General features: G+C 38.5%; 1 protein-coding gene across 1 annotated transcript in view; it reads left to right on the top strand.

Annotated features, from left to right (window-relative positions):
- Nucleotides 1-17,854, top strand: part of TRPA1 (transient receptor potential cation channel subfamily A member 1) — a 209,880-nt gene that overhangs the window by 82,038 nt on the left and 109,988 nt on the right. The window contains exons 5-10 of the mRNA XM_068234825.1: nt 3,537-3,712; nt 6,814-6,921; nt 8,748-8,856; nt 8,956-9,101; nt 9,744-9,880; nt 15,715-15,763. Coding sequence (XP_068090926.1) covers nt 3,537-3,712; nt 6,814-6,921; nt 8,748-8,856; nt 8,956-9,101; nt 9,744-9,880; nt 15,715-15,763 — 725 coding nt within the window. The remainder of the gene's footprint in view (nt 1-3,536; nt 3,713-6,813; nt 6,922-8,747; nt 8,857-8,955; nt 9,102-9,743; nt 9,881-15,714; nt 15,764-17,854) is intronic.

Here is a 17,854-nt window from a genome sequence, read left to right as displayed (position 1 = left end):
AATAGATGCACTGTGAGGGAATTCCCCCTCCCCTTATGGTTCACTTTGCCATCAGTTTAGAGCAGACTTGTCGTCAGTTAAGAGTGAAAGGAATTTGATACTGTAAACAAAAGAGATAAGCAAATTAAATAATACATCATCACTTACCATCACTTCAGGAACTCTCTCAATCCTAGGTTAAAAAAAAACATGTTAATCGATAGTGTTCCTTTAAGAAACTTCAGTTGTTATCTTTGCAAAAGAGATTCTCTGAGCTATCTGACCCATTTTAGTCGGAGACAGTCCTATTTTCTGAAGCACTTATACATCAAAGAAACGTTTTATTGCAGGGGGTTCAAATGGTCATTAGCTCTACTCTGTTTAATTGTTTAAAATACAGAGTGTGGTTTGTAATTCCAAATATGACAGAATGATGCAATGTTATAAAAAAAAGCTATATAACTGAAAATAAAAATATGAGACTCTTTCCTTTGCTACTAATGTTCCATTAATTATTTGTACTACATATACAAAGCATTATATCATTATTATTTTTTCTGCTTCAGTGTCACTTTCAGAGCAGACATAGTGCTGCTCGGATACCCCCCAATCACGGATTCGACTATTCGGCCGTGACTGAAAAAAAATCCGAAAATTACGTGATTAATTGCCGTGTTTGAAATGGACTTCGAATTCGACTCAGATTTTTTCCCGTGAATGAGGCAATCACGGAAATTCACGGCCGTGATCACGGAAAAACGTTTACGCTATTATTAAAGCCCCCATACATGCTGCAATCCCCAAATTGCATGGATTATAAAGGTGATAAGGGGCTACAACTTAACCCATTCAGGTTCCGTCGTTTTCACTTGAGAAATGTTCACCTCCCATTCATTAGCCTATAACTTTATCACTACTTATCACAATGAACTGATCTATATCTTGTTTTTCCTGCCACCAGTTAGGCTTTCTTTGGGGGGTACATTTTGCTAAGAGCCACTTTACTGTAAATGCATTTTAACAGGAAGAATAAGAAAAAAACGGAAAAAATCATTATTTCTCAGTTTTCAGCCATTATAGTTTTAAAATAATACATGCCTCCATAATTAAAACTCACGTATTGTATTTGCCCATATGTCCCGGTTATTACACCGTTAAAATTATGTCCCTATCACAATGTATGGCGACAATATTTTATTTGGAAATAAAGGTGCATTTTTTCCGTTTTGCATCTATCACTATTTACAAGTTTAAAATAAAAAAGAAATATAGAAATATTTCATCTTTACATTGATATTTAAAAAGTTTAGACCATTAGGTAAATATTTACATGTTTTTTTTTTTTTTTATTGTAATGTTTTTTTTTTTTTTATATTAAACATTTTATTTGGGTATTTTTGGGAGGGTGGGATGTAAAGTATAGTTTTATAATGTAATTGTGTGTTATGTTTAATTTTTTTTTTCATTTTAGTTGTAGTTTTACTTTTTGGCCACAAGATGGCGGCCATGAGTTTGTTTACATGACGTCACTCTAAGCCTAACACATGCTTAGAGTGACTCATCGGGGAGGGAACGGCCAGAAAAGGCGCAGCTTCCGAGAGAAGCTGTCGCTTTTTCAGCGGGGGAGAGGAATCAGTGATCGGGCACCATAGCCCGATACATTGATTCCTTGGCTACCGAATCCAGGGCTGGGAGTGCGCGTGCACGCGCACGATCGGCCGTGGGAGCGCGCGGTAGCGCGCATGGTTCCTGGACGTAGTTTCTACGTCCAGGAACCAAAATAGGTTAAACAAACTTCCAAAAAGAACTTTTAGTTTTTGAGAAAAGGGATTTTAAAGTTAAATCTACACTTTAAATGCGGCTATTAATTGGTAATAAGTGGTTTTAAACAGGGAAATACACTTTAAGCAATTACAGAGGTGAAGGTGAGTCCCAATGGCACCTGGCGGGTGGATGTCCATGAGTGGATGTCACAGCAAGCGTGCGGCTGACTTAAGTAATCACCCACTGGCTAGCTAGGTGAATACAAGTATCAGATACAGTATAAGGGCAATGTAAGGACTGAAAACTCTCTTGCTGATGTACAATATGGCCTGGAGATGATCCTCTCAGTGCCACAGAGTCTAGCAAGGACGGAGCTCTGGAAGTGGCCCCCACTTTATATAAAGGAGGGGAGGCAGAGCCACCCCTTCTATGATTGGTTGCTAGGGCCTGGCTGGGGGCCTCTGATTGGTCCAGGGATGTCAATTCTGCCCATTTCCGCCAATCACAACCTAATCACAGATTTACACCGCGATCACGGCCGTAACCGAATTCCCAATACTTGCAATCACGGAATTTCCATGGATGGTTTCTGTGATCCAGAATCAATCACGAATTCGGATTCGGCAGTCGAATAGTGGAAAAATGCAAGTGGATCACAAATTATCTGAGCACCACTGAGCAGACATAGGCATGAGAATGGTGTTAGGCAAAATCTATAGCTCTAATCACTATGCCTAACCACGTTGCTTGAGAAAAACGTAATTCCCTCCGTTCAAATCTAAATGCACTTTATTGCGGCTTTAAAAAGGGGTAACAGCTGAAACAGTGAGACTGTTGCTGTGCCATTGTGCGTGTGTCCTGCTGCTGCCTTTCATGACAGCTTTTTAAGAGCCATAATTTAATATATTTTAATTACATATTGGTGGCCCAACCTATCCATCCAATCTCCCACTGTGTTCCAGTAGTTACAGTGGGACTTCTACATCTGGGCACACCACCATTGAGTGCCCCCCCCCCCCCCCATTTTGGGAGGGAGAAGCCATATCTGAGTGCCAGTCCCTTTCTCTGTGTACTCAGTTCAGATCTATACATTACAAAAATCTGGCTAATATTATCTCATATTTCGTATCCTGTATTTATGAGCATAGACAGACACAGCCATCCTATAGAATATCAGAACCACTGTTTTAGTCTCTGATTATTTTAAAACTGTATACATTTAACCTAAAGACGTCCTGTAACCCAGGAGTGAACAATCAGTGGCTGATACCCCCTTTCCCATGAGAAATCTTTACCTTTTCTCAAACAGATCATCAGGGCGTTCTGTATGGCTGATATTGTGGTGACTCGCCCTATCGTCTCTATGACAGCAGAGCTCTGTGAGACAGTCAAGAACCAATTTCAATGGCTCCCGACCCTGTGATCAATGTGAGCCAATGACATTGACTCACAGTGATCATGGGGACAGGAGCCAACAAAATCGGCTTTGAACCGGCTCACAGAGTTCTGCTGTCATACCGACAGCAGGGCGAGTGAGCTGCAGCGGCACGATCGGCGGTAGCAGTAGGAGTGTGCGGCAGGCTAATTGAAATCTACGTCCTGGCAGGGATAACAGCTCCCAAACAGGGCATTGATTTCAATTAGCGTGTTGGTTAAGTGGCTAATTCATATCAAATTGTGATGTCAGCCATATTGATGTCTAAATATTGTTTCTACAGTTCAGTCAGCCATGCTAGCAAATATTTTTTTTTGTTTAATGGTGCAATAAATGTTTGTCTTGTTCATATTCACAGCCCTCAATGCTGTGGATAGTAAATGTTCCACACCACTCCACTGGGCAGTGCAGAAGAATCAGACAGACAGCGTGAAGGTGCTTTTAAGCAGAGCAGCGGACCCAAACCTCCTGAACTACTACAGACTGTCTCCACTTCACCTGGCTATCCAGCTACATCATAACTGCATGGTGGAGGTAAGGCCTCTGACAAACAAACATGTTTATTTTGGTGACAGTAACTTAAAGAAGCATAACTAGTGCCTTCCTGTGCAACTCCCTTCACTCCTTCTCAACAGTCTATAATGTTATCCTCTGATCTACAGCTGGTAAGGGGGGCAGGGGCTTAACAAACTTGGGAGAGGAGGGCCCTACGTTGTCTGTTTTCTTCAACTGTATAAAATGTATAGAAAACGTCATACTCAGTAGATAGTGTGTACCACAGCCATATGCCATTTTTCAGAGTTTGAAAAAAAAACACGTTTTCTTTAAACCTTTTAAAATCATTTTTTTTCGCAAAAAACTATAAGGTCTTGTTTGAGAAAATTCCTGCGACTAGCAGGATGCATTAGAGGATCCACACGTGAATGTTGACATTTTTTCTATTTGGGACGGCTCAAATTCAAGCAACCATATGTAGGTCAAACTTAACAATGACCCTACTTCTGTGCATTGGGCAGTTGGGCATCAGGGAACCCAAGGTGAAAATAAACTGATGAGATAAACAATTGTATTTATCCTCCTACTCCTAAACATGACTTTTTTTGTATTTAAACATTTACAAAGTAGATTAAATGTTTTGTTGTCTCTGCTCAGTGGCAGCCAATTATATGTCCCTAAATGAAAATGCATGAAGTATTTTTCGGCTTTTAGAAGTTGTATTCTGTCAGGAAAACTTTTTTTTTTTTTTTGGATGTACAGTAACTTGCTTATCAATGAGGTTTACTATATTTCTGACAAGCTACCGAAAAGACAGAAGCTGTCACTTCCATGCCTAAAAATTAACTCTTTCTGGCAGCAAAATAAACAAGTAAAACAGCCTGATTATTAATATGTTTTGCACTCTACATACTCATGTTTATCTCATCATGTCACATGTCACCTTGGGTACACTTTAAACACATGTTTTGTTGATGCTTGCCCACTGCATAGACAGGTTATCTCCTCCTGCTGAGTGTATCAATTACATATACCTCTCTCAGCATTATGTATATTCTTATGTTAAGCATCAGCGGAGACATAAAGCTCACTAATGGGACTGTAAGATTTCCTTTACCATAAAACTGCAGCGTAGTGTATGTAATAGAAGTCCTAAGATAAGGAAGTACAGTTCTTGCTGCTGTAAGCATGCGAGTCAAACCAATGACATAACGCCTGCAAAATAAGATGCCAGATGTGAGCCCACAGAAATATAGTCTTCCGTTATTTCACTAAGTAAGGTTTTCCATTCACATTTTGGTGATGGACAGATACTGCATATATATGGGTAATTTGGTTAGACTTTGTTCCAGATTTCCTTTCCCCGGGACCCTCGGATTTAATTACTAATTAATTCAAACAACAACAAAAAACTAAATTATTCCAATATCAAGATGCTATCATTGTAATGTCAATGTAGCAAAGATTGATGTATCCATTTAAACCAAACAATAAGGATAGTGAATGAAATTGAGAAATAATTCCCAATTGATGCAGATTTTATGTTATTTTTACTCAAATTTATGCAGATTAAAAATGAACCATTCTAATGCTGCAGCGGCTGCATCTGATTGGTCCATTTTCAAGCTGCACACATTTGCATTCAACTACTATAAAATCAGCATCAAATCAGAATTATTTGCATCTTATTGACCATTCCTTCCCTGCACTACACTTTATGCCAGTGTTTCTCAAACTTGTCCTTGTGACTCCCCAACTGTGCATGTTTTGCAGGCAGCCTCACCTATGCACAGGTGGGGTAATTAGTGTCTCAGGTAGGTGGATTCCATGTAGCTGAAACACTAATTATCCCACTTGTGCATATGTATAGTTACCTGCAAAACAGGCACCGTTGGGGAGTCACGGGGACAGGTTTGAGAAACACTGCTTTATGCTATTCTTTGCAGGACTATGAGTTTGATTTATAAAGCAAGGTGCAAATAACTTTTTAGAGGAACAGTTTTCCATATCAATGTATATCAGAATCTTTGTTTTAATAAATGGAACCTGATTGGATGCTTGATAAAGTATAATCTTGGGATAGTAAACTCCAAGGTACTGGGAAAAGTGGTTTAGTATATCAGAAGTTTATTGTATCATAAATAGTCCTAGATATGGCCTAGCATGCCCTGGTACATTCTCTGCTGTAAAGGAGCAACTCTGTCCTCCCACTAGAGGTACAGTACAAGCACTTGCACATTTGGTGGACTACAAGGTTAAGAATACCTTAGGGCTGCATAGCCAGGCTGGACACATTGCTGGTACAATATCCAGGGCTTCTTAAAAATTGCAGCTGTCACTGAATAGAGGCAGTCTTTCACTTCCTATGAGTGGCCCCGATACCTTCGTGGGCGGGACTTGCAGCACATGTCCTGCAAAACTTTCTGCTCACACTTGAGTCAATCATGAAGCTATCTTCAAAATGCAGCCAATCATGATAAGCCACTCCCATCTCTAATGCATGCGCTACGTGCTATGAGTAACATCATCTCTAACAAGGGTTTCACACTGACATATGATGCATGCACTACCCACTTTATACTACAGTGGCTTGCAAAAGTATTCGGCCCCCTTGAAGTTTTCCACATTTTGTCACATTACTGCTACAAACATGAATCAATTTTATTGGAATTCCACGTGAAAGACCAATACAAAGTGGTGTACATGTGAGAAGTGGAACAAATATCATACATGATTCCAAACATTTTTTGCAATGTGACAAAATGTGGAAAACTTCAAGGGGGCCGAATACTATTGCAAGCCACTGTATATCCACAGTCATCATCACATAGGGGCCTAAAGATATGTTCACTATAACAGAAGTTTTATTATATCCAGGTTTACTATACCAGGCGTTGCTCACATAGACTTTCATTGGAGATTGGCCAGGACCGGGAGGGGTAGTCTACTATACCCAAAAGTTTACCATACCCGATGTTTAAGATAACAAGATTATACTGTAATTCCCAGTGTTTGGGTACAGCAACTGAGAGCAATACAGGCGTCAGGCATTGTGATATAAAATGAACAGCTTCCTGCATTGTGTAGTGTCAGCAAAGCTGCCCTCAATAACAGCATCTGTACATATCTTTATTTTCTAGGAAATGCTGAATCATAGCACCACTAATATTAATCTGGAAGGAGACCTTGGGAATACACCGATTATGATGGCTTGTTACAAGGACAATTCAGAGGCCCTGTCAATGCTGGTGAGTGTACATAGCAGATAGATGACACCTGAATCAATGAATATTGCCTATGAGAACTTACATAGAAGCATGTTGGTAGCCAGACAGATGAAGCCCTAGTACATAGTCAGATGTGTCCCCAGTATTAAGTATTCAGAGATTCTTCCTTTAAGGTCCCTCATCTCTATGGTGCAAGCGGCGTCCATGATCATATGAGAGTCGTAGGCGGCACTGCTACCAATGAGACAGGAAGTCTAGGAGGAAGCAGATAGGCGGAATGTGAATTCCGGAGTGGAGAGGTAACTTCACCCCTCTATGGCGCAGGATTTGTTGGATTCGAATTGCAGAAATAGAGGGGTTGGATTCAAATCTTCAAATCCCGAACCTTCATAAAGATCCGGGGGTTTGACAGATTTTTCTTCCCATCTCTAGTATTAGTTAGAAATACACTACATTCATAGTATTACTGCAGAGAAAGTTCCATTTAGAACCCTGAATTTTTAACTTGTACAGTGAGGAAAAAAGAGGGTTACATCCTTGTTCTATGATTGGGGACTGTACACATATGTATCTCACTATGTCACAGGTCACTTCAAGTACACTTTAACTTTAGGCTAATTGTCTGTGCCGCCGTAGTAAAGCAACATAAATGCCCATTGTTTACAACTGATCTGGGACTTCTGTACTTTTTGGTAAAAAGAAAATTTAAAATAAAATAATTATTTAAAGGATACCTTGGCCCATGAAAGAAAAGTAAAACGGTGGAGCAGGCATGTGTGGTGAGCTCTCTTTATGCCTACCGTTCCCCCTGTTCTCTGTCGCTTTCCGTTTTCATGCACCGACCCTCTGAATCTACTTACCAGTCACGAGGGTCGGTGAACACTGTGCAGGCACTTCCTGGTGCCACGCTTCATTGATCACACACCCGCGGTTGGGAGGGCTCTGCGTATACGCACTATGTAGTTTCAAAATAGTGGGCATGCACAGAGCGCTCCCAGCTTCAGACAGGGGATCAAGGACACCTATTGCCGGGCAACGTCTGGCAGTCTTCACCCACCCTCCTGACCAAGAACTACCTTTGGATGGTCGGTGCTCGAAAACGGAGGGCGAAAGAAGAGAACAGGGGGAGTGGTGGGCATGAGGAGAGCCCACCACACATACTTGTTCCGCCCATTTTTTATTTTTTGCATGGGCTGAGGTATCCTTTAAGGATGTTTAACATTTTGGCTGGGAATAGCGTGAATTCCAAAAACATACGGATAAGTTAATTGGCTCCCCCTAAAAATTGGCCCTAGACTACAGTACTTACACTACATAATATAGACATATGGCAATGGTAGGGATTAGATTGTGAGCTCCTTTGAGGGACAGTTAGCGACAAGACAATGTATATATATATATACACTGTACAGCGCTGCGTAATATGTCGGCGCTATATAAATACTAAATAATAATAATAATAAATAATAATTAAGTGCACACCACAAATGCCCATACCATCATGAATGACAAATTTAGTACTTTACCACGATGGTGCAACCACCATAGAGTACAGATATTAATTACTTAACAGTAGGATATGACCCAGGAAGATCTAGATCTTACATGAAACATTTTTTCTTTTATATCTCTATATTAAAAGGCATTTTTCTTTCAAACATGCAGTGTAAACAGTCAATCTTGTACAAACAATCTCAATACAGGCACATGGAGGTGCTGAGGAGGTCGCCCATCATTCCGCCCAGCAGTTTCTTAAGACTTTTATCATTATCATTTAAACATTATTTTTTTTTTATTACATTTTTATTTATTTTTTAATTTAATGAATTGTTTATGTTGTTTCACAGCTGCAACGCGGGGCAAAGATGTGTAAAAGAAATAAAATTGGATGTTACCCTATACACATGACTGCATTCGCTGGCTCCTTAAAGTGCATGGATCTAATTCTGAAGAAAGGTATTTATGGTTCAAAAGGTGGGAAGACATAAAAAGGTTTATGGAGTTGGTGAAGAAGATTAGGGGTGTAATATCTTCTTTTTACCCCTTGCTTTCCAGGGGAAGAGATAGGATTTAGCATTGAAGAGCACATTAACTTCACAGACAATGAGAAAAGCAGCCCCCTCCATGTGGCCGTTCAGAATGGAGGCCTGGAAGTGGTGAAAGCTTGCATTGGATACGGAGCAAAGATCGACCTCAAACAAGTAGTTGTTATTTTGCCATCTTATCATTCACATAACAGAATCAACATCTACTGCATCTGATTGGTTCAGCTGTAGGCTGTATGTCATTTGCAGCAAAAATGTGCAAAAATTCACAAGATTACCTTCTTCTCATTCATCGTCTGCCCAGTTTTAAATGATATCTACAGCACAGCATAAAGGCTGCCTACATACACACAATCAGTGACAGTCATTGCTTGATCATCGGGGTGACATTGTGGGGAACAAGCTCTATATAGACAATATGTACAGTTATAGTCTGTGTGAGTATCAAACCAACTTTATTGACAACAATAACAAACATTTCTGCGGAAATCAGATGATCAGTAGTGGGAAGTTAGATTTCTGTGGATTGTTAAGACTCTTGTTGGAAGTCAGAATGCCGTTGGAATCGGCATTTCCGACCATTCCTACCGATGATCACTCAGCTCATCGAATGACTTTTCTCATGTCTACAGCAATCAGCAAAGTCTGCTGTGAGGTTTGCATTAACACGCAAGGTTTTACATTCATCCTCCCAGCAAAAACACATTTTTAAGGAACTTTTTTTTACAAAGAAGCTTTGCAAAAGTCAAACTATAACCATCTTTCTCTCTGTACTTTCTGTTTCTGCATCTTTTATAGAATGACAGTGCTACTGCTCTTCATTTTGCTGCCTCACAAGGGGCGACTGAAATTGTAAAATTTATGCTTTCGTCGTATACTGGTGATAAGAAAGTTGTTGATTTGCCAGATGGAAATAAGGAGACACCACTTCACAAGTAAGCAACACTTTGTTTTTATCTTTTCAAACTGCAGTCTGATTGTTGCAGACAGATTGTGGTTTCATTTTCGGGAGTTGGAGATAAAACAAATGTTATTCTGAATTTTTGTCTTGCCAAACGCTATTGCAGTTACTGGTACTGTTGGTAATTATTTCATATTTTCAGTAATTGTGTGGCATATTTTTCATTAATATTAATAAAGCTTGGATAATTATATTTAGTATTTAAGCCAGCGTTTATAAATTACGGTAGATCAGTAAAACAGTATTATTGTGTCTTTATATAGCACTAATATCATCCACAGCACTTGATAAAGTATATAGTCATTTTATTAACTGTTCCTTAGAGGAGCTCACAATCTAATTATAGACAGTCGTAAATAAATGTCCCTACTGGGGACCCTAGCACACACTAGCAGCTAGCACCACTGCAAGGCAAGAATGCTATGTCATTGTGTTACCACATAATAAATATGATATATATGGTTTAGTACTAAAACATATATTGTTAAAAATGAATGTGTATTTTAAATTGTACATAAATACCGCTATTTTACTATGACCTAACCTAACACTACTCTCACACAGAACCCTCCCTCTTCGATGCCTAACCCTACCCCCCTAGTGGTGCCTAACCTTAAATACCCCTTCCCCCCCCACACACACACACACCCCTAACCCTAAACCTCTCCTCTGCCTAAACCTATCTGCCCACAACAATTATTATCATTAGAAAGGGCACCGGAGGTACCTGTTAATATAGCAGGTGCCAGGGTCATCTGCTTTGCAAACTGCAACTACAAGAGGGTGCTTTGTGCTTTACATAGCAGGCAGTGTCAGCACCCGCTATTTTATCAGGTGCTCCCGGTGCACTTTTTACATCTCATAACTACTAATTGCGGCAATTAACTTAAATGTTTATAATAATGCCATTTTTTTTTACCAGGGTGCCCTTTTTACCTGCTTTGCAGCTGTTTGCTAACAAGCCCTGTTGCTAGAATCTGTGATTTGCTAATCCCAACTTCTAGGCCCTGAAGTCTAATTATCATATTTAAATAATTTTTTGTGCATCACATCTCATAGCTTGGTGATTGGTTGATACAGTGGGTTGCAAAAGTATTCGGCCCTCTTGAAGTTTTCCACATTTTGTCACATTACTGCCACAAACATGCATCAATTTTATTGGAATTCCACGTGAAAGACCAATACAAAGTAGTGTACATGTGAGAAGTGGATTGAAAATCATACATTATTACAAACATTTTTTACAAATCAATAACTGCAAAGTGGTGTGTGCGTAATTATTCAGCCCCCTGAGTCAATACTTTGTAGAACCACCTTTTGCTGCAATTACAGCTGCCAGTCTTTTAGGGTATGTCTCTACCAGCTTTGCACATCTAGAGACTGAAATCCTTGCCCATTCTTCTTTGCAAAACAGCTCCAGCTCAGTCAGATAAGATGGACAGCATTTGTGAACAGCAGTTTTCAGATCTTGCCACAGATTCTCGATTGGATTTAGATCTGGACTTTGACTGGGCCATTCTAACACATAGATATGTTTTGTTTTAAACCATTCCATTGTTGCCCTGGCTTTATGTTTAGGGTCATTGTCCTGGAGGAAGGTGAACCTCCGCCCCAGTCTCAAGTCTTTTGCAGACTCCAAGAGGTTTTCTTCCAAGTTTGCCCTGTATTTGCCTCCATCCATCGTCCCATCAACTCTGACCAGCTTCCCTGTCCCTGCTGAAGAGATGCACCCCCCTGAGCATGATGCTGCCACCACCATATTTGACAGTGGGGATGGTGTGTTCAGAGTGATGTGCAGTGTTAATTTTCCGCCACACATAGCGTTTTGCATTTTGGCCAAAGAGTTCCATTTTGGTCTCATCTGACCAGAGCACCTTCTTCCACATGGTTGCTGTGTCCCCCACATGGCTTGTGGCAAACTGCAAATGGGACTTCTTATGCTTTCTGTTAACAATGCCTTTCTTCTTGCCACTCTTCCATAAAGGCCAACTTTGTACAGTGCATGACTAATAGTTGTCCTATGGACAGAGTCTCCCACCTGAGCTGTAGATCTCTGCAGCTCGTCCATAGTCACCATGGGCCTCTTGACTGCATTTCTGATCAGCGCTCTCCTTGTTCGGCCTTTGAGTTTAGGTGGATGGCCTTGTCTTGTTAGGTTTACAGTTGTGCCATACTCCTTCCATTTCTGAATGATCGCTTGAACAGTGCTCCGTAGGATGCTCAAGGCTTTGGAAATCTTTTTGTAGCCTAAACCTGCTTTAAATTTCTCAATAACTTGATCCCTGACCTGTCTGGTGTGTTCTTTGGACTTCATGGTGTTGTTGCTCCCAAGATTCTCTTAGACAACCTCTGAGGCCGTCACAGAGCAGCTGTATTTGTACTGACATTAGATTACACACAGGTGCACTCTATTTAGTCATTAGCACTCATCAGGCAATGTCTATAGGCAACTGACTGCACTCAGATCAAAGGGGTCCGAATAATTATGCACACACCACTTTGCAGTTATTTATTTGTAAAAAATGTTTGGAATCATGAATGATTTTCGTTCCACTTATCATGTGTACACCACTTTGTATTGGTCTGTCACGTGGAATTTCAATAACATTGATTCATGTTTGTAGCAGTAATGTGACAAAATGTGGAAAACTTCAAGGGGGCCGAATACTTTTGCAACCCACTGTAATTAACCGTCATTGCTGAGTATACACTAGTCAAAAGAGTCTAGAATAGTTACAACAATTTCTGATACTTTTTTCTTTAAAAAAAATGAAAATGTATTTTAAAATTAATTTTAGTGCTACATCAAAAAGATAACATACAAATTAATATAGAAACGGTATACATTCCTTTTAAACCATAACTGCATGTTTACATTGTACACAGTTTCAGCTCATTACTCTTCTCTTCTATGCACTTTTCCATTTAGTTAATTACCCTATCTAGTATCTTTACTATAAATCATGGCCAGGAGGCCTGCAAGACAAGAGTGCTCCTTGCTTAGCCACTGTGCTGACAGCAAACTTTAGACAATGCTATATGCAATTTAAACTTTGTAAATATTTAATGTCGCTAACACATTTGTTGACTTAATTTGTCGATGAAGAAGTATGTCAATAAAGAGCTTAGTGCAAATAATATTAAATAATTAAGTTTATGGATGAAAACCAATAAATTGTATCTCCCTGTTGGCCATATGTTTCCTAATCTTTTTTCCAACCATTTATGGTGATTGTTGCTGGAAGTTACAGGTTGAAATATCGAGCAAATTGTATTGGTTTGACTTCATATTATGTTGTAATAACAGAATATCAATGTTATTGTGATTACATTTGTTTCTATCTTCATCCAATGAAAATAGGAAAGGACATTTTTAGACACTAACTGGAAGCTTGTTATCAGTGATTTTAATACCCATTCAATTTATAAACCTAGGGCCTCTTTTACACTATATGCTGAAAAACTGATGCATTTTAACCAATCAGTTGTTCCATAGCCATGAATTGTGAAAAGGCTTTCATTTTTCAGAGTACTGTGTGAAAGAGGCCATAGGGAAACATGGATATCTTTTGACTAGTGTATACTTAGCATGTTCTTTTAGTTATAACTGAATGCAACAGGCGTAGTGTGAAAGGAGCCTTAGAACAGCTGATTCTTTATTATTTTTTATTGATATTTATATGATTTGGTAATTATTTTCTGTTCAATACATATATAAAAGTGGTAAAAAGGTGTGAATAACACATTTTCCTTGTTTTTTTTTTCACTTTTGATTTTTCATTTATTGTTCACCAATTTGAAAAATAACTCAAACTAGTTCTTAAAAAAAAACAGAATATTTTTTCCTACCATTTTGATAGCAGAGAATTGAATAGTAATCAACAAAAACAATGAAAATAATTTCTGAGCTTTTCTCTATTTTGGGCTTTATCTCTAGTTTTTGATCACGTAGAATTGAGGTCAGTGGTGCCTTTCTTTGCTACTTTTGTATTAGTTATGTATCACTTTCTCTGTTCTTTAAGTCATTTCAATGGAGCATCTATTTCCCAATTTATGATATTAATGATACTGTTTTCTCTCCATATTTTCAGCCTTCTTCACAAATCAAAAACAGTCTGTTCTCCCTTTTGGTAAAAAAGAAAACTGGAGAACATTTTGAAATGTGAAGGAAAACAAGTGATGGAACAAAAGTTGGACTTATTATCAAAATATTCCCCATTAACCAAAACATTACCTTTTTTGGGATGAATACACGGGTCAAGGAGATATCAGTTGTTTAGCCTCCTTAATTTCAACTACCATATTTTCTGACAGTTCCTGTTTTACAAGTTTATTTTCAATAAATCCAAAAACATTTATTTATCTTTAATCAGTAAATATAAAAGAGTGCATATGAATCTTTCTTAGTAACTACTTGCAGTCAGAAGATACTGAGTTCATATGGCACTGCAGAATATTTTCATACACAACTAACAACAGTAGTTCAGACTTCAGAGATCAAACTCCAACACCCTTCACTGATTCATAGAGTGCTTTATTGATTTATTTCTTACCTAACAATAACAGTAAACAGAAAATGGAATTCCATGGCAGGAAACAGGCGTGAAGTCAGTTGAGCTTTTGTACTGGAAAGCCCAGGATACTTTCCTAATTACTCATCAAACATTTGCAAAATAGTTTTAAAGCAAGCATTTAAATAAAATGATTTCAGAGATAGGATGTACCTTGAAAAATAAACACAGAAACAAGTGGAGCCTGGTTAGTGTAGAATGTACTGAAAATGGAGCAAGAGTAGGTAAATGGTCCTCACAAAATGAGATTGCTTAGGTAAGCAACCAACCAATAAGGCATGTGGAAAACTCCTATCTCCTCTTAGATGGACTCTTTTGACTTGTGGTCTTACTCTTAAGTTGGAGGCCTCCCTCGAGAAGAGGGTAGACATTATAAACAGCAGGAAGAAGGTGCCACCGCCCAGGTTGTTAAAAACAATAAAAGGAGACACAAATTAACAATTATTTGATTGCACTCTGGCAACCCGTTTCATGGGATATCCCTTGCCAGAGTGCAAAAAAATAAAATAAAAAGTTAATTTAAAATTAATTTCATGACATCCCTGAGGTATGCCCTCTTCTTTCTCCTTTTATTGCTTTTCATGCAGTGTTAACACAACCTGGGCACCTCTTTTCCACTGTTTATATTTAAAAAGACACTGAAGCGAATTTTTTTCTATGATATAATGATTTGTATGTGTAGTACAGCTAAGAAATAAAACATTAGGAGCAGAGACATAAGTCTAATATTGTTTCCAGTACAAGAAGAGTTAAGAAACTCCAGTTGTTATCTATGCAAAAGAGCCATTAAGCTACACGACTTTTAAAGTCGCAGAGAGCTCTGTCTTCTGAAGCATATTATCTCAACTGTCTGGCACTGTATTTTCTTTTTCTCTGCAGAGAAAGGTTAAAAAGTTCACTTGCCTGCTCTGTAAAATCATTTAGAATGCTGAGTAGTGTGTAAACTGTAAAAATTAGAGAATGATGCAATGTCATAAAAAAAACTGTATAGCTGAAAATAAAAATATGAGAATATTTCTTTGCTACTAATGTCCTAGTAATTATCCGTACTACATAACCAATTCATTATATTGTAATTTTTTTTTCACTTCAGTGTCTCTTTAGTGGAAATGTAAAACATCACTTTGCTTTGCAAAACTATAAGCACCTAAAAATGAAAATAATCTCCATTTAAACACTTAATCTATAGTCAATACTTTTCTCCTCATATTTACTCTACTCTTTTTTTTTTCAACAGATCGTGTTTATTTGATCATGTTGACCTGGCAGAATATTTAATATCAATGGTAAATACAAATGAATTTCACCATATGAACAGATAAACATGTTTTAGAGGCAGCAATTCATAATGGTTAATAATATTTTTTTTATAGGAATGTGCAGCTACAGCTGTTGATCTCTTTCAATTGTGATTCAGCAAACCCTTGTTTAAAGCGGGATTGTCACCATAAAAATCAAATTTCAACAGCAACTGGTCTGAGTGTATTAAGTGATAAAGATGCTAATCCTGCATTCAAAACTTTCAAAACTTTTTCTGCTGTTATGATTTTGAGTTATCACATACTTAAGGAGCACTGGCCTTATAGTAGTCAGTGCCAAACAGTTGCATGCTGGGGGCTCTTTTTATCTATAATATATTCCTCCTCTTCCATTTATTTCCATGCCTAGCTGCTTATCTGAAACACGGTCCCCTGCTCACTTGTGTTTACAAGAAAGGCTGAGGTGACTCAGCGATTGGAGGAGAAAAGGAAAAAAAGTAAAGGGCAGAAATGACATCAGGATTTAGCCTAAACTGTGGGCAAAAGACATGGTTCCCACCAAGAACAGAATTCTCTTCATTTACTATATAACATTCACTGAAATCAAAATGTGGACAGTACAATACATGTGTTATGTAAGTAGATCAAGTGTTTATGTACTTATATATGTGTTTTTTCCCTAGCATAGTATGGCTAATCTCACTGCTTTAATCAGTTATCACTAAATATCTGGCTCAGTTCTGTTAAGTCAAATAAGGTCACATGCAGGCATTCAAGTTTCACTGAAGTCTGAGGTCCCACGGTGGATATAACAGTTATTATGATATTATGTCTATTATGATACTTTTGTCTACTTTATATTTTTTAACTAATAAAATAACTAATAGAAATTAGAGTTTGTTCAGCTATTAATTGTGTTGAGTGCCAAGTCCAAGTTCTCTTACCATCATCCAAGCTTATGTAGCCTAAATATTTGCATGTGATGGTGGCAAAATGATCCATTTTGAGATGACCAAGATGTCCTGTTACCTAGGAAGGTCTTTGCCTTATTTTCCCCATTTTTCATGTTAAATTGCACCTCTTGGATATAAAAGAAACACTTGTATCAAGAGAAAAAAAAACACACAGGAATTTTAGGCATCACAAATGAAAAACACAATTGCATTTAAAATAAGTTTTCCAAGGACTAGACGTTTTTATTGCACCATATGAAAAACAAAACAAAAAATATCTCTTACTTATCGCAAGTGGTCATGGAAATTGTATAAGGTCCCATCATTTCCTACTTCTTACCTCTCACTCTACCATCTCCTCCATCTTTCCTCTCTACAAATCTATGGCTCATGCTTTATATATTTACAGTGACTTGCAAAAGTATTCGGCCCCCTTGAAGTTTTCCACATTTTGTCACATTACTGCCTCAAATGTGAATCAATTTTATTGGAATTCCACGTGGAAGACCAATACAAAGTAGTGTACATGTGAGAAGTGGAACGAAAATCATACATGATTCCAATTTTTTTTTTACAAATCAATAACTGCAAAGTGGGGTGTGCGTAATTATTCAGCCCCCTTTGGTCTTCGTGCAGTCAGTTGCCCATAGATATTGCCTAGTGAGTGATAATGACTAAATAGAGTGTGTAATCTAATGTCAGTACAAATACAGCTGCTCTGTGATGGCCTCAGAGGTTGTCTAAGAGAATCTTGGGAGCAACAACACCATGAAGTCCAAAGAACACACCAGACAGGTCAGGGATAAAGTTATTGAGAAATTTAAAGCAGGCTTAGGCTACAACAAGATTTCCAAAGCGATGAACATGCCACGGAGCACTGTTCAAGCGATCATTCAGAAATGGAAGGCGTATATCTCAACTGTAAACCTATCAAGACAAGGCCGTCCACCTAAACTCACAGGCCGAACAAGGAGAGCGCTGACCAGAAATGCAGCCAAGAGGCCCATGGTGACTCTGGATGAGCTGCAGAGATCTACAGCTCAGGTGGGGGAATCTGTCCATAGGACAACTATTAGTCGTGCACTGCACAAAGTTGGCCTTTATGGAAGAGTGGCAAGAAGAAAGCAATTGTGAACGGAAAAGCATAGGAAATCCCGTTTGCAGT

This window comes from Hyperolius riggenbachi, chromosome 5 (assembly GCF_040937935.1).
Source record: "Hyperolius riggenbachi isolate aHypRig1 chromosome 5, aHypRig1.pri, whole genome shotgun sequence".
NCBI lineage: Eukaryota > Metazoa > Chordata > Amphibia > Anura > Hyperoliidae > Hyperolius > Hyperolius riggenbachi.
Note: the sequence above shows the minus strand (reverse complement) of the source record. Positions and strands in the feature narration are given on the sequence as shown.